Source organism: Apiospora aurea, assembly GCF_038362705.1.
Source record: "Apiospora aurea strain CBS 24483 chromosome Unknown utg000002l_segment0_segment0, whole genome shotgun sequence".
NCBI classification, from domain to species: Eukaryota; Fungi; Ascomycota; class Sordariomycetes; order Amphisphaeriales; family Apiosporaceae; genus Apiospora; species Apiospora aurea.
The window spans coordinates 3619110-3635921 of record NW_027117389.1 but is presented as its reverse complement, the minus strand read 5'-3'; the positions used below and the strand labels follow the sequence as shown (position 1 = coordinate 3635921).

Below are 16812 nucleotides of genomic sequence, written 5' to 3'. Positions count from 1 at the left end.
TTTCTTGTTCCTGTTCAGCCAAGCTGTTTCGTACTGCATGAGGATACAAATCAAATAATAGTTCGCAGCTAATACCAACACCTGTTGTTTTACATGAATCTTGCTCAAATGAATAATGCAACAGTGCACTTGAACAGCGGTCGAACTTGGTCAGTGACATTAGATCTGGTTCGCACTAAGGAGCCAGCACCCTTGACCTTATCTACGTACTGAAGCTCAAGAGCTTCAGCACTCGTCATAACACAGGTTTATTCTGGCGTCCGGTCCGAGGCAATGCAAATGAATACAACCCAGTATATCATTATTGATGTGTCTAAAAAGGCCGTCTCGAGACAGTTTGACATATCATACATAACAACTCCTTCCGATATCCCATGTCCTCCTCAAAGATTAGCCGCACAGTATAGCGGATATGCAATGCTAAGTTCAGTTGTCGCCCCACATCGACACCGTCTGGACTAGAATCAAATAACCATGTTATCTGCCTCCAATATCATCTGTTGAACTGGATAGTGTTGGTATTGCCATCATCAGTTAACTCGAGTGGCAACGGGTTAGAAATATCTGCCAGCCCCTATGTTCAACTCAAACGCCACGCCAGGCTGGAAATCCCCGGAGGCTGTGTCTGATTTGTCTCTCGCGAACATGGTTGGCCCGTCGGCCGGAAGCTTGTGGGCATTCGACAGACTGGATGGCAAAGCCACCAGCAGTACCGCACAGCATGCCGAGGTTCGCATCGAAGCTGATCAAGTTATCTTTTGCTGATGTCAGTATATCATGACACGATGTGTGCTCGGAGAGTTGGCCTCACCTGTCTTGATCGAAGTGATGGCAACAGTGTGGTTGGCCGCGGAATACAGGCATTGACAAGTCAAGGTACCATAGGTCGACGTGTTGCTCTTGGACGTGTCCAAAGTACATCCGGTGCAGGAGGTGTCGAAACCGCCAGTTCTGCAACGCACGCGATATATTAGTACGTATACTCCAAAAGTTGAATGGCGACGTGAAAATATTACCCGTTCCCGGCCGCGACGAGTCTGCCCTGGCTGTTGGCGAAGCATCGGCCAATGTTGAGTTCTTGGCAGCCAGGAACGTTGCTGTCACCACATTCCGCAGCGATGACGAAGCCCTCGCTGGTATAGCCGTAAGTTAGGAGATCGCAGAAGTTGAGGTAGGAACTTGCGAAGGCCTGTCCCAGGACCAAGAAGAAGACGAAGGCGATAGGACGCAACATGGTCGTTGGTGCAAGTGCAGAGTCTTGTGGTGGTAGAGATTTGGGAGAAACGAGCGTGGATATGGTGGAAATGAGCCAATGGAAGAGATGAACGAGTGACAGTCGATAGCTGGTCCTATTCACGAGAGTGGCCAAACAAGAGCCTGGTGAGAGACGAGAGGTGTGAAGATTATGGTCAGTCAATCCGGAGTCATTGAAGTCGAATCCGATGGGTGTTTCTTTTTCCAATTTGCAAAGGGACCTTGAGAGTTGACCAATACACCTGCAGTTCTACAGATGCAACGTTGTTGCAGGAAAGCGCAACTTTGTCTTTGTACGTGGCCCTCATGCCTTCCTTACACTAGTGAGTGTACGAGATGTCGGGTGGTTGTCGACCAAACTTTGGAGACAGCTGAGGTGGCACCTTCTCAGTCTACCTGGCAGAAATTTGCCGTTCTTCTCCTTCTCTTCCATGAGCATACTTGCCTACAGTTTGGGCCTTTGGTTCAGAGATGCAGTTCTCAGATGCCCCGATAGCAAGTCCGCCACAGCCTCACCCACACCCCAGCTGAGCTCATACCCCCTTCCTCCAAGACCATATGCATGGATAATGCACTTGCCATCCCCGGTGAGCTCCTTCTCAAGTCGCATTCCATTCTTTCGAGTCGGTCTTCTCCCAACGATATCAATTATGACTCGGTATTTTTGGTCTTTGCCGAGTATCTGCGGATATGTCGCTGCGAAGTTTTGAAGCAACGAGGCCCTCACCTCGGACGATGGATTCGGATCCCAATTGTTTGGCTCCTTTGTCCCTCCAATAATTGTGCCGCCATCAAAGTTCCGTGGTACCGAGAAGAACCATGAGCCATCTGCATTTTGTCGGGTGACGGTCGCTGGACATGCGTTTGCGACAAGGCAAGTTTGACCTGGTAGAGGCACGCAGTGAGTAAATGATTCATATGGTAGGGTCAAACTGACTGGCACTATTAGCTGCGGGGACGAACCTCTGGTGATGAACACATTAGGGTCACCAAATCCGATACCAGAGGCATTGATGACGGCATCAACTATCCACAGCTCCCTCATCTCGAAAATCTCGACGGGACTCCTCACCTCCTTCTTGACCACCTTGCCTCCGAGGTACCCAAATCGCCGCAACAGGAAGCTACAGTATACCATGGGATTCACACACCAGCTGTTGTACTCGAACCCCAATTTCACCTTGTCATCTGGTAATTCGGTTGGCTCTAGCAACCGGAAGCCTTCCATACCCAGACTCTTGGCCTTCTCAGCATTCAGCTCCTGGTATGCAGGGCTCGGGGCTTCCAGATACTCTATACCCGGCATCAATGTAATGCCTGCAGCGGGATAGTCCCTATTGAGCTCCCTCATGTGGGCGAAAGTGCGAAGTGCCATAGCATGCTCACGCTCTTCAGTGGCATTGGTTGGCGGAACCCAGCGATTGTGTGCGCCGCCCCATGGGGAGGTGTAGTCTATCTGTAGTCTAGGATCTACAGTTTCAAAGGGGCCTGGGAAGTCTCGAGCGAGGATCGTAACTCGATGCCCCTGCGATTGGACCTGGAGGGCCGAGCTGAGCCCAATCACACCGGCGCTAGGTTGCTTCAGTCAAGATGATCTTCTACTTGGCTGATCTGGGTCACTGGCTTGCTTACCCAAGTACAACTATGTGTGTCATTTTCTTGGCCAACAAATAGCTCTTTGCGTTCTCGGGACAGATGTTCAGAGGTCGGACTTCGATCTCTCTCCGTTACGGCGAAGTCTACGTATTGATATCAGTGACCAGATTTACATCACTCAGCCAGCGGAAGCAGGCGGTGTTGTCTCTGGGCGATTCGAGCCGAACTGAGCCGGACATTACTAATCGATCATGCATCAGGCATCAGGCACCTGTGATGTAAGTGGAGATGTTATGGCATGATGAGCGTGCATCGCCGGTATGTATCGGATATCCGAGCATCGGAGCGAGCGGGGCAATTAGCGGCCGCTTTGTTATCTTGGCCGTTTCGGGGTCAGTTCTGGTCAGTAAACGACAACTACGTTCCTCAGGACAGACCAAAGGAGACAGCATGCTGTGCATTGATTCAGTCAAGCTAATCCAGTCATCAAATGCAGATCATAGAACAACAGCCTGTTCCTTGCTCAAGTCGAGATAAGCACCAAATCTATGTCGACATGAGCAACTGAAGCTTGGACAAGCACAGGGTAAGGCAAGATCCAGGTACCCCAGCTGTCTTCTGATTGGATCTAGATCACCCCTACGGAATAATCGCACCATTCAATAAATTGAATTGCCGCTTGGTAGTGCCTAAACGCAGCATCGTCAGTTCCTGGTAAGCACGTTTGGGTGAAGAGAAAGAGCACGGCCCGCCTATCATCTCCCACATGCCAGGTCGATCTCATAAATCTTGCCCTCCACAGGTCCAAGATCCCCTCCCCAGTCAGGTTACTTAGCACACAGCATGCAGCCAACCTATTCGGAACACGATCGGCAGTTGAACAGCAAGTGACCGTTCTGCGCGACCTCTCATCGCTTACAGAAACCTGCCCAGCTCTCAGCCCGACCGCCTGCGAGGCGCCGATGGGATGCCAATCAGACTAGCTTGAGTGAGCCCAGGATGGCTGCATGCTCTATCTTTTTTTCCTCCTCTCTTCCTGGGGGTAATGTTATTTCTGTCAGCAGCAGGATACAGAATGTACGAGGGGAGTCGGTGAACCTTACTGATCTTTGTTGCCGCCGGGGGCTAGGGGTCCAATTGGGCCATATCTGAGGGATGATATTCAGGCCCACCAATCATCAACACCCCCGGAGCAGGGATCGCGCATGGTGTAAGCCAATCAATCCCCGTATCACAGCATCGTAGCCGCCGGCCTTTCAACCGACAGAAAAATTGCACCAAGAAGCGCGAGACTTGCTGCACTGCTATTTTCGTCCCCGAGCAAATGAAATGCCCATTTGCTGAGCAGGTCCAGCCAACCCCTCTCCCTGTTTGCCGTCTAGTCAGTTACTTGCTGCACCTTGCATGCTAGGAGACGAAAAATGATATGAGAGAGCAAGCGACACACACAAAGAACCCCTGCGAACCCGTGCTTCCCACCAGCCATCCCATCCACTCATGATGGGCGCCAGCGCGTACAAGTGCCGCTGATGGGCATTTTGGGCAACTTTTGACTACTGCGGAGGAGGGGCTCGGGGATATAGCAGGCCTGGTCTGGCAAGTGAGCGCCTGCATGCAGTGCGTGTTGGTCCTCTGTCCCCGGCGCTGTCTCCTCGGTGGTATATACTTTCCACCCACTCCCTTGCTTATTTTTCGCCCGAATTAGAAAATTGACAGAAGAGTTGCTATTCTCATATCCTCGGCCTCAGACCTTACTTGGGTCTATTGCAGCCGTTGGTTCTCTCTTTGCAGATTCTTTCCTGCACGGTTAATGTGTTGTGATACCTTTCGTGTCCCCATTCGCCTCGCCGATATTTGCTTGTTTTCTAGATACCGAGAAGAGCCAAGTCATGCCCCAATAATAGTGACATTTGCCTCCCTTACAGCTTGGGATCGTTGGTCATCTGCATCCGAGACAGGGACAATCCTGCCTTCTCTGGGCATATCACGGGGGGGGCAGCACGAGCCACGGGTTTCTGTTAGATACAGACGAAAAGAGTAACTTTTGGTTGGCAACATGGCGTCGCCATCGACTGGCGCTACTGGGGGGGTTCTCACTATTCCCCAATACAAATCCAACGAAACCACAGCCGAGGAGAACAACGTCTCGGCCTCGGACAGACTCATCCGCGCGTGAGCCACGTCCCTCACTCGAGATGACGCCGCCATGGAACCACCACGGGAGGCGGACGCCAGAGAACGACCTCTCACAGTACGTCATTGACGGCTCGCCGCTCTCCGCATCTACGGGGCGGCCAGGACACTATTCTTCTCCCACTGCCCGGGCGATTCGCAGGTATCAAGAAGAAGAAGAGCCGCCCGCCTCCGTTGCCGTCTTGCAGCCGGTGCCGGTCTCTGAGGCGCCGCCGCGGACAGATACGGCCTTCTCTGGGACCAGCACGCTCGTGCGAGACAACAGCCACCGCTCGAGGAGCTCCATCGCCAAGAGGCCCATCGTAGACGAAGAGGAAGGGCAACGGGAGCCGTTACCAGCGTCGTTATCAGACCCCAACAATAACCCACACGGGACGGAAGCAGGCCTTCGCTCGATATTCCCGCAGTACGACCACAACCTCCCCTTCGACCGCCAGGAGTACTACCCCCACCCAAACGAGCCCTCGACATATTCCCAGACAGGTCATCAGCCGCCAGTCACGTTTCCCGCCACAGCAGGAGGAGGAGGAGGAGCAGCAACCGGAGAGTCAGAACCCGCAGCAGCAGCAGCAGCAGCAGGCTGTGCGGAGCCCCGTTCGCAGCCCCATGAGCGCGGGCTCAACCCAGACACAAACGCAGAGGTGGCCGAATATGCCGAACCCGCGGCGGTACCAAGACCCTCCCGTGATCCCGCTCGTGAGCACGACTGAGGACCTGAAGGATTACTGGAAGGCGGCGAACGGGTGGAAAGCGTCCGCGAGCGAAGGCCGCACGTACTGCATGAAGCTGACCTCCGAGACGGACGCGCCCATCTACCACCTCTCGTCGACGAGCCAGGGCCTGTATCATCTCAAGATCAACCCGACCTCGGCCTCGGCCTACGTGACGCTGAGCCGGCACGACCCCGCCAAGCCGTTCAAGGAGCGGGATCCGGCCGCGGACCGACCGAGCGGGATCCTTGCCGCGCTGCGCGAGGCCCACGACAAGAACAAGACGTGGCAGGAGGCCATCAGCACTACGCTCGAGGAAGAAACCCGCCGGCTGCCGCCCAACGACGGGTTGGTCGCGCTGCTGTACCCGTCCGCGGCGACCAAGATGGCGCTGGATAAGCCCGGCGACGGCGCCGCCGTCGCGGCCGCGGAGCGCGAGTGCGCGCGCCTCGTGTGGGATGAGGACAGCCGCAACTACTTCCTCGTGCACCCGGCCGTTGCGACGCCCTTTTGCGTCTCGGTCGAGCGGAACCCGGCCTGGAGCCGCACCGAGTACACCATCGAGCACATCGAGAGCCCGCAGCACCTGGGCAAGCTGACGCGCGTCGGCACGGGCGAGGGCTTCCTCGAGCTCGACACGGGCGTCGCGGGCCGCATCGAGGCCTACTATATCCTGGACGTCGCCGTCTGCGCCCTCATGCTCGTCGCCAACCTCGACGAGCGCAACACGACCCACGTGGAGCACTTCGAGCCGCCGCCGCCGCCTCTGATCAAAGCCCCGTCCTCGGCACACCTGCGGGACAGCCTGATGAGCCGCCTGAGCGGGCGGCCCAGCAACGAGAACCTCGGCGGAAGCATCCACAGCAAAAAGAACAAGAAGAAAAAGGGCAAGGCCGGGCGGCACCGGTTCGAGGAGTTCGAGCTCGACCTCGAGAGCCAGGCCAGCAGCCTGGGCAAGCAGCTCGAGGTCCGGGACCGGGACAAGCTGCCGGGGTGCACGCGGACCGTCATCAAGATCGTCAGCTTCGCTTTCAAGTGCGTCATCTGGACGTTGACGATGATCTTCCGGACGCTCGTGGCCATCATCTCGGGACTGAGCAAGTGCTTGACGAGCGAGAAGCTGTAAGGATTGATGGCCATGGCAGAAACGGCCTACTGAGGCTATTGCCGTTGCCAGTATTAGTAGTATTATCACGAGGAATTACGATGGATTGTTTCTGCTTGCCGTTTCTGCTTTTTATTTCATTTTGCTGGGACTTGGTTAGTATACAACGAACGAGTGCAGAGCCGATAGGATACCCCGAGATGCTGTTGTGTTGATTGGGCTAGTGTTTTTCACTATTGCATCTGGGAGATGGGATAAGGCGTTCTTTCATCTAGGCGCGGACCAGGAAATAATATTATATGGGGCCCCAAAAGCCTCGAGAAGATGATCCAGGAAAAGTCGAGAGGGAAAGTCAATATGCTCTCTCGATCTGTATATTTTAGATCTAGTTCTTGGGTATATCAAGACAGCCCCCTCGCTGGCGGCCACGAACTATTAACGCCGGATCTCGAATGCCGAGACAACAAAAACTTTTTACCCTCTCATGATCGGTATTGACAAGATGTGTGTGTGTGTGTGTGTGTTTGTATGCATGTGCCCTATCGCTTTCTCTCGCGAACCTTGAACTTCTTGCCCGATTTCGTCACGCCGCCGATTGTCGATGTCTTGGCCATCCTCGCACGCTGGAGCTCCAGCTCGTTCTCGGCCGCCGAGAGGGTCTTGAGCTTCTTCCGCGCCACTTGGAGCCGCCGGTGCAGCTTCAGGAGCATCCTTTGCCTCTGCTCGGCGCGCAGAGCCTGTGGGTTCTCCTCCTCCTCCTCGCCGTCGCCACTCGGCTTGTTCATTTCCTCCTGCTTTTGGCGTTCGGCTTCTTCCCTCTCCATCTCGGCCAGGATCCTGTCTTCGCGGTCGGACACGGCCTCGGCGAAGACGATCTTCTTGGGCTTCTTGGCCGGCCCGTCCTCGTCTTCCCAATCGTCTTCACTGTCGCCGTCCTCGTCGTCGTCGTCTTCCCGTGGGGGCTTGTCGGGGTTGCCGCCCATGCCGATTACGCGCTCCTCGAGGGCCTTGACGTCCTTGCCGGCGACGTTGCGCATGGTGCGGAGGTAGGCCATGTCCTGGGTCTTCATGAGGCGGACGACGTCCATGGGCAGGGCGCGGTTGCCGCGGTCGCCGTCGACGGTGCCGGTCCAGCGCTTGCCCTTGCTGGCCCAGGAGGAGGGGCCGGCGCGGCTGATCATGCCGTGGTAGAACTCGTCCTCGTTCTTGTCCTCGGCTTTCCGCTTCAGGCTCTTGAGCTGCGCCTTCTTCTTGTTGAAGTCCTGGGCCCGCAGGCTGTAGTCCTTGTGCTTCTCGAGCAGGCCGTACTTTTTGCGGTCCCCGGGCTGGGACCGCTCCTTGTGGTTGCGCCGTTGCACGGCATTTCGCATGGACGACATGGTGCGCGGTGGGTGGTGTATGGGTGTGAGTGCGAGGTTTGGCCAGAGTCGTCGAAGTTCGGGGTGGCTGCGGGAGAAAGGCGCAGGTTTTGTCGTGGGTTTGGGCCTTGATGGCGCAAGCGAGCAGGCGTTGGCTCGCGGAATTGAATTGCTGCTGATGCTCAGAGGTTTGAACTTTTAAGTGGGCTCTTCGTGGGGTGTGGGGCAGCAGCAGATAAGCGCTGGTGTGCAAACGGTCCTCAGTTCTTCGACAGTACGTATTATCCTCAATCACCACCAGGAACATGTCAATTGCACCATCATCTCCAAGTACTGTTCTGTATGGCATATTCTCAATTTGTTTCTCTTTCTTCTGAGATATACTGTGTCTTAAGATGAATCGCAGGATACATCGATAGGCCTATCCTGTTGGGTTTCTGGGCAGATTGTCACTGCAACTTACAGCAGTCAGCAGCGACCACACTTTGTCTCACATGGCCATAGGTTGGCTAATAAATCACAGAGACGCTCGGTGGCTACAACACATGTTGATTGTGCTGTATGGGTCAATATTATTAATACCACTGGCATAGTGTTTATTCTACTAGATATAATGGTTATTCAATTGAATAGAATAGCTCTCCTAGGATGGATGCAATGCCTCATCGGACAGATCGGGTGTCAGTTCCATTCATGGAAAGTAATGTCAAAAGCAGCGTTCTCGCCGTTAAGGGAATATAGCTGAGACTATGTATGATACAAAGCAAATGCAAGTCTAGACCGTCAGGTAGGATGCCTAAAAATACAGCGGGCATTTGGCAGTATCATGATGAGGATACCTTGCCCTTGCCCTTGCCCTTTCCCAGTGGGAGTGTTTCCTTCGTTCAAGTTCGTAGTTCCCTCTGGAGTGAGCACTACCTCACCTGCTTCAGAGCTAAAAATGCTTTTCAACAATGCACTGCCCAGCAACTTCCGCAGGCCCTTCCTCTCTCGGCACGATTTCTGCTGTAGCATTTCCCAATACACGCGAACTGCATTTCGTCCGCGGGCATGGCTGCAGGGGTATAATTTATATGTCGAGGCCGACCTGGCCCAACTTGACGACGGGGATTCCTCGCTTGTGAAGCAATTCCCGTTCCGTCTGAAATCGCACGGCTCAGACCCAATTCACCTCCCTCTCATACGGTCTGGCCTCTTCCCATATTGAGGCCGACATGAGCCCGATAGTCATTCTCCCAAAACCGCCCGGCAGACCACGCGTTATACCCAGTCTGCAAATTTGCGGTGGTATCGGGGACACTCCATGTTTGTGTTTGCTCTGCCGCCGTGAAGGGTCCCGTGTGCGTAGCGAAGCTGTAGAGATCGGCTATCTCGCTGAGGCTCGCTAGCGGTGGTGATGCTGCTGTTGATGACGATGCTGATGATGCGGGCGCTACCGCCACAGCCGGGAAAAAGGATGAATGAGACATGATCGTTTCTGTAGGACTGGGCGTCCCGGTGCCCATGTATCTACCGCCATAATTCTTTCCTCCCCATTCCCTGGACGGCTTGCTTCGCAGGATGACGGACTCGAAGTCGTCGTTGCTCATGCTCATGTTGGCGCTGGTGCTGTCGCTCCAGCCGAAGGCGCTGGCGTTCAGCTGGGTCTTGGCGGCCAGTCGGCGCACCAGCTCCGCGTGCGACTTCTTGAGCATCTTGCGGACGAACCCGCGCAGCGCAAAGTGACACCGCGCACTGCTGTCCACGCGGATGTAGAGGTCCGTCTCGCCCGACTGTGTTGGTGTTGTTGCTTGTGAGGAGCGACAGGAAGAGGAAGAAGGGGAGGAGGACTTGGGGCTTTGCACGACGCTCCAGACGTCTTTGAGCGATGTGCCGGCTGGCGCATCTATGTACGCCTCGAGACCCGTCGACTTGTTGATAAAGGCCCCGGTGTAAGTGTAAGTGCCGTTGAGCAGGTGGCCCGGCAGATAGGAGATCTTGTCCGTAATGCTCCACCAGGAGGCGGCTTGACCAAGCTGCTGCTGCTGCTGCGGCATGTGCAGCGGCGCGCTGGCGGGCGCCTTAATGGGGTGCCGCTCCTTGACCAGCGGGGACAGGTCGATGATGTCCTCGTGGCTGTGCAGGAACTCGATGACGGCCTGCCGGGTCACGTTGCGTGGCAGCTTGCACGTGTGCGTCAGAGTGATGGAGCTCGACATGTTTGCTCGGGAGAGGCTGGCCTGCGTGCGTGTTCAGCTTGTTTGGGGGAACTGGATAGCAATTATGAAGTAGTACAGCTATCACGTTGGGCGGTATTATGTTATGGACTTCACGATCGACGTTCAAGGAGCGGCTGCTTTTGAGAGGACAGAGCTGAAAAGGAAGACTCTGGGGAAAAGCATCAGCTTCCTCAGGTCATTCCCTCCTTTGATTAAATGTCATCAGAACACGCACATAAGCAGTGACACGGCAGCCTTGTAGGGTCGCTGCTGTGCCCCCAAATGCGGCAGTTGTGCTTACGTTGGATTTTGAACGGCGGAGCCACGTGCGGTGGATGTCTCTCTCGCTCCCCTCGCTCCCTGTCTGTCGCTGTCGCTGTCAGCAGAATGGATGCATGCGAGGGACTTTGTTATCTTTTGCCGCTACTTTACGAAAGACAACTAGTCTTGACAGCCCTCCCTCCCTCCCTTTTCGCTCCCTGTTTCTCGGTTCCGACATGCTGTCACCGAAGATCTCTGTGGGGAGAAACACAACAGTTCGGCCCCGTAGCCGGGGGAACAACGCCGGGGAATACAACTCACTACGCATACCTAGTCATCTCCACTCTGGACAACAGTGGAAGTCTGTTCGTTCCAAATCATTGTCATCCGACCGCAAACATCACAACTGCACCGAGCGACAAACCTCACGACCCCTTTTTTCTTATCTTCACCCACCAACTCCCAAATACCGGCTTCGAAGGATCCCGCCCGCATGTTTCAAATAGAGTCCAAAAACCCACGTGGCTCTCCAGCTTGCGAATCCTCCTGCCATGCACCGAAGGGCAATGGAAGGCCAGGAAGCTTTAGGTCCCCAAAGTCGGGGACTCGGGAGGGTGTTATCCAACGTCACCGTCAGGGGCCGTATAGGTAGGTGGTGTGGTGCACGGCGCAGCCAATCAGAGCTGACCCCAAGGTGGTATTCCTGCATGCACGCTGACCACATGGCACGATGGGCTTGATTAGCAATTTCGGAGGCACCGTCGTGCAGATGGACGGCTGAGGTGAGCGCTGCATCCATACATGCCAGGTCCATAAAGATGACTGCGAGAGGAGGGGGTTGGGTAGGTAGGTAAGTAGGTTTGGAGACGATTGCTTTCGCTGGTGAGATTGGTTCGGATCCGGGCAGGCGGTCCCGTGTCGCGTAACCCCCCAGTCGCACACAAGACATTCGGAACGTGGAATCCAATGCGCGCTCTCGGCGCAAAGAAGGCTGTCAGCAACCTGAGACTGGCTTCTCCTCTACAATGTTTCCAGTTCTTTGGGTCTTTGGTCATCATAAGTTATAACTGCGGTGAATATTGGTTTCTTCTCAGTATTGATTCCATCCGCTGGTGACCATCGACCTCGAGAAATAACATTATCAGAACCCACACAAATTCGGGGTGCCTAGGTACTCAATAACTACATAGCTGGTATCGGGGTCATCATACGGTCCAGAAATCCTCGATGTAAGATTTTTGACACAGCATAAGCCTTTAAATTTTACATACAGCCACCCGAGTCGCATGAATATGCAGGTCTGAAGAAACGCCGTGTCACCATAAGCTTCAGGGGTACTGTCAAAGAACCCAGATATACATACATGCCTATTATTAAGCAGCTTACAATTTACCTACGCGTCAAGTTATGCTATGCCCCAACCTGGTTGATATGAGTATGTAGACGTTGAGCTCTGCGGTGCTGGAACCTTCGTTGTATGCCATACACAGCGCCAAAGCCTTCTCAACGGGACCCCAGGACCGCAGTACGTGCCGACCAGCTCCACGCTACGGCCGATGTAGAGCTCTGCCTTGAGCAAGCCGTCGAGGTCGCCCCAGATAGGTTTGAAGAAGTTGTTACGACAATTTGTGCCCCTCTGTCTGAAACGAAGTATGGCAGAAGAGTGGATAGTTGACCCAAAGGTTGCTTGAACCAAGTGTTTCTATTATACATAACCTTATTGTGTCACAGACGTGAGAAATAATAAGAATTAGATTTATAAATCCTGATATTGGAAAAGTGTAGTAGAGAGAATGCCAAAACTTTCTATTCGTCGTAAAGCGCCAAACACCAGTCCCCCAAAGCTACTTGATCCAGAAACTGATTACCGCCAACCAAATGTACACCGATTTGCATTTGACTGCAAATCCTCGTCATCTCTCTTCACTCCAGAAGGGCATAGGCATGCGTTGAGTCGCTCATGTGGTCGTCTTGACGTGGATCAAGCCTGTTCAGGTCCCATAGCTGATTCGGATCTATGACCCCCCAAGAGGTCACCTGGCAGGTCATCGAACATGTCGTCAGTCCACCACTTTGGCTTTAACCATCAATCAAGCGGTTATCATCCCGCGCTCTCGAAAGTGCCTGCTGGATCCTGTCGTTCTCCTCAGCACGGATGCGGCTCCTTGCTGACTCCAATCGCTCCACCCCGGCATTGATGGTCTCGATGTGAACGCTGAGCGGTATGGAAGTCTGGTCCGCCAGCAGCTCCGGCGCCACCACCCGATCTCGCAGGTCGCTTAGTTTTGTCTGGATGTCACCCAAGTCGTGTACCAGGCCGATAAGCTGCTCCACGGCCGAGCTTCGCTGCACCTCGACCTGCTTCAAGAGGCCCAGCTGTGCCTTGAGATTGTGTAGCCGTTTGTTATTAGCTCCCACGAGCGTCCACAAATCCCAGAACACTTCGCTCTTCTTGGCCTTTACCTCGTTGCCGCTCCGTACCACATGCTCGTTGATGAGCTGGAGATTGTTCTCCGCCTGCGACAGGACACGTAGCGCAGCTTGGGCCTCCACGATGAGGTTGGCGATCTTGTCGGAAACCAGACCGGTATGCTCCACATACTTGTCAAGGAGCATCCGCTCGTCGAAGACTTGCGGCTGGAAAGGCGAAAACAGCCAGCCACTCCAACGAGCAAGCGTGTTGTCTCGGGCCTCCCGCTCGGCTGCAATAGAATCGATGTACCTGGATGTCCATCGGTTGATGCTGATGACGCTATCCACAGCACTTCCGACATGGGTGTTGAAGGTCTGGAGATCAGTTGCGATCATGCGCACATTGTCGATATAGCCGTCAAACTCGAACACCAGCTCTTCGCGTGCCGGTAGGTCGCTATACTTGATCAAGGTGCGCAAGTCTCTCACCGAGGCTTCTGCACGCTTCATCTCCATAGGCAAGGAAACGCCCCGTGAAGAGTCCTCCAAGACCTTCTCGAAGTCGGATTGTACGTTCATAAGCTCATCAAACTCGACTGGCGTTTTGCCTCCGGATCCCGGCACAGCAGGCAGATCCGGACAGAATGGGAGCTCAAGCATCGAGGCTCCAGGTATACGGCATAGTGGTGACAAGGATGTGGATATTGAGTTCGTAACCATATTCTTGACCATCATGCCGGCGCCCAGCAGGATATAGAGGGCGAGGCAGATGGCCAAGGGGTATTTTGCGATGTTAAGCGCCATGCCCAAGACGGAGATGCACCAGGAAACAATGTTGAACAAAAAGGCGGGAGTTGATGCGGCAAACCTGTCCCAGGGAGAATTCAGCTCCTGATTGCCGCGCTGAGGCCTGCGGTCTTGGACATGACGTTTCTGGTACGCTGGGCCACTCGGTTCACTCGGTTGACGGTTTGTCCTCCGTCGCATAACCACTCCATCTTCATACTCCGGCTGGTTCATTCGCGACGAACGCATACCGCGTCGCGGACTTTCCACTTCAAGTTTGGGCATAAAGAACTCTGGCACCGGCGTATGGTCTTTGTCCATAGATGTATGGCGCGTAGAAACTAGCGACGGCTGAAAGGGCGCACGCAGAATGACCTGTTCTTCGTCTGCATCGTTGGCGAAGTCTCGGATGCTGTCTTGAGACCCCAAGTTTTGGCTCTGTGAGTTTGAAATTTGGGATAGTTGGGATGGTTGGGTTGAGTAGGGTTGAGTAGAGTAGACGATATCATCCTCATAAGGATCGTTCACGATGGAGGTGTCGAAGGAGTCGTTTTCGCCACCCTCCACCATCCGCCAGGAGCTCTCTACCGGCAGGTCCGCCTGGCGACCTGGTCTTCGCGGGGCCATGTTATTGATGATGCGCTCTGTTTGAATGATTTCTCAGATCCTTATGATACTCGATGGCCTTGTTCTTTAGCTAACGTCACAGGTGAGGCGTATGGGATGAACCGGCTCTGGCCTGTTACTCCCTCAGGCAAGGTATTATCAGCCTTAACGTGATATCACGCAGTAAAAGAACAATGTTGATTGTGTAGGCGTGTTGTGTTTCCAGGTGGCGATATCTTCGGAAGGTTTGATGCAGATTGGCTCTCTTTATAAGACCGAACAGTTGAGGCTAGTAGTTTCGAGTACCTATAGGCTGCCGTGCACGAGCGTGATGACTCATTCACTCGTGGAAATTATGGATGTCAAGTCGCTAGAACTAGACTCTTCGCAGGTGTGTATGCAGCACGTTTGTTCACTTCACGTTGGACAGAAGTCTTGGCTGATAAGGCGATTCAGAAGAAGCAGTCGGTCTCTGACGGAGTGGCCTCCAATGTAACCCTAATGTAGTGCCTCTTTAAGGGAATGACGTGAATACAAACAAGCCAGGCTGGAGAATGTTGCAGGTGACATCCTGGTCAGCTGAGCAGAAGACGAGTCTGACGGCGGAGAATGATTGGCGGTTGCAGGGGGTTTACCAGCAGGCTACAGAACTACGCCGGTTGGGGTAATGAGCTTGACGCCCGAGCAGGCTTCGGTGTGTCGGCGTTTTGCGCTAGCTAGCAGCGGGCAGAACTTCAATTAACGGGCCTCGAGATTTTGAGGTTAAGTATTCATTCAGTACCTCGTGCGATGGACTCGATAACGACCTCAACGCCATAGGGATGTTTGCCAGGAGAATATTGAGGCTGCGTCCTCAGGGCCTGTCTCAATTGCCACGCAATTCCTATGCGACTCGGCCGGGCGCCCAACTGCTCCGACGAGCATGCGCGACATGTGCAACATCCACCACAGGGCTGCCCCCGAAACCCGCAGCCGACCACCGACAGCTCGGCGTGCAGCAGGAGCTGTTCACGACCTCCATCTACAGCCCCGGCTCGCCGATCCTGCTGCCTAACGGCGCCCGCATCTTCAACCGGCTAGTCGGCTTCCTGCGAAAGCAATACGTTCGCTATGGCTTCCAAGAAGTCATCACCCCCACCATCTACAAGAAGGCGCTATGGGTCAAGTCGGGCCATCTCGAGAACTACAGCGATGACATGTTCACGGTAACAAGCACCTCGCCGTCGCGGAAAGATCAATCGGAAGCCAGCGAGGAGGACGAGTATGGCCTGAAGCCCATGAACTGCCCCGGGCACTGTTTGATCTTCGCCGCACAGCACCACAGCTACCGCGACCTGCCGATCCGATATGCCGATTTCTCCCCTCTCCACCGGAACGAGATATCAGGAGCATTGAGCGGGCTCACTCGCGTCAGGCGCTTCCACCAAGACGACGGCCACATCTTCTGCCGACCGTCGCAGATTGAGGAAGAAATCAAGAAGACGCTCGACTTCGTCCGCGTCGCCTACAAGGTTTTCAAGCTGGGGCCATACCGGTTGGCTTTGTCCACAAGGCCGGCCGACCACTTTATTGGCACCGCAGAAGACTGGGAGAGGGCCGAGAACGGCCTGAAGCGAGCCCTTGATGCGTCGGGCCAGGAATGGACCATCAATGAGGGCGATGGCGCCTTTTACGGACCCAAGATCGACATCATCCTCAGGGACTCTGATGGGAAGGAACATCAAACAGCCACCATCCAGCTCGACTTCCAGCTCCCTAAACGCTTCGACCTGGAGTACCAGGCCCCAGCGCCAGAGCTAGAACGAAGGGGCGAGGTCACCACTGATGCGGAAAAGCTGGCAGAGTCGGGGCCTGTAACTCCCGTTCTTATCCACCGAGCCGTCCTCGGTTCCGTCGAGAGGCTAATGGCGCTTCTGATCGAGCACTACGACGGGAAATGGCCGTTCTGGCTCAACCCGAGACAGGTGATGATCCTGACCGTGAATGACAGCCAGCCAGTTCTTGAGTTGGCCGAAACTGCACGGAACATTCTTATTGGCACCCATGGACAAACGGCAGGAGAGGATGGTCCTGTCACCCATGCTACCCAGTTAGCTGTAGACATTGATGATAGGAAAACGAGTATAGGAGCCAAAGTGAGAGAGGCCAAGGCCAAGGGATACGGCGTCATTGTAACTATAGGGCCGAGGCAGCTGCCAAATGGCACCGTCACAGTCGACATGACCAGCATAAATGGCGAGGGCGACAGTGATGCACCAAAGCAGAAGGAGATGGCGCCCCAAGAGCTCTTGGGTTTATTGAAAGCCAAGTTGGACTTGTATGAATAGAACCAA

General features: G+C 54.5%; 7 protein-coding genes across 7 annotated transcripts; 2 read left to right on the top strand and 5 right to left on the bottom strand.

Moving 5' to 3' along the window:
• Window positions 1-585: 585 nt before the first annotated feature.
• PG986_003488 (uncharacterized protein) lies at window positions 586-1234 on the bottom strand (the record flags this gene model as incomplete). The annotated part of the gene is made up of 3 exons (XM_066839710.1): window positions 586-755; window positions 812-951; window positions 1017-1234. The coding sequence occupies 3 exons, from the start codon at window positions 1232-1234 to the stop codon at window positions 586-588; spliced, it is 528 nt and encodes a 175-aa protein (XP_066704774.1).
• A 465-nt stretch (window positions 1235-1699) lies between these two features.
• On the bottom strand, window positions 1700-2909 carry PG986_003487 (uncharacterized protein; the record flags this gene model as incomplete). Its single annotated transcript, XM_066839709.1, has 3 exons — window positions 1700-2139; window positions 2218-2825; window positions 2887-2909. 3 exons carry the CDS (start codon window positions 2907-2909, stop codon window positions 1700-1702), a joined length of 1071 nt encoding a protein of 356 aa, XP_066704773.1.
• Window positions 2910-5045: 2136 nt separating this feature from the next.
• On the top strand, window positions 5046-6879 carry PG986_003486 (uncharacterized protein; the record flags this gene model as incomplete). Its single annotated transcript, XM_066839708.1, has 2 exons — window positions 5046-5449; window positions 5523-6879. The coding sequence occupies 2 exons, from the start codon at window positions 5046-5048 to the stop codon at window positions 6877-6879; spliced, it is 1761 nt and encodes a 586-aa protein (XP_066704772.1).
• Window positions 6880-7397: 518 nt separating this feature from the next.
• On the bottom strand, window positions 7398-8237 carry PG986_003485 (uncharacterized protein; the record flags this gene model as incomplete). Its single annotated transcript, XM_066839707.1, has 1 exon — window positions 7398-8237. One exon carries the CDS (start codon window positions 8235-8237, stop codon window positions 7398-7400), a length of 840 nt encoding a protein of 279 aa, XP_066704771.1.
• Window positions 8238-9394: 1157 nt separating this feature from the next.
• Window positions 9395-10414, bottom strand: PG986_003484 (uncharacterized protein; the record flags this gene model as incomplete). Its single annotated transcript, XM_066839706.1, has 1 exon — window positions 9395-10414. One exon carries the CDS (start codon window positions 10412-10414, stop codon window positions 9395-9397), a length of 1020 nt encoding a protein of 339 aa, XP_066704770.1.
• A 2340-nt stretch (window positions 10415-12754) lies between these two features.
• On the bottom strand, window positions 12755-14500 carry PG986_003483 (uncharacterized protein; the record flags this gene model as incomplete). Its single annotated transcript, XM_066839705.1, has 1 exon — window positions 12755-14500. The coding sequence occupies one exon, from the start codon at window positions 14498-14500 to the stop codon at window positions 12755-12757; it is 1746 nt and encodes a 581-aa protein (XP_066704769.1).
• Window positions 14501-15300: 800 nt separating this feature from the next.
• PG986_003482 (threonyl-tRNA synthetase-like protein) lies at window positions 15301-16806 on the top strand (the record flags this gene model as incomplete). Its single annotated transcript, XM_066839704.1, has 1 exon — window positions 15301-16806. The coding sequence occupies one exon, from the start codon at window positions 15301-15303 to the stop codon at window positions 16804-16806; it is 1506 nt and encodes a 501-aa protein (XP_066704768.1).
• Between the last annotated feature and the right edge of the window lie 6 nt (window positions 16807-16812).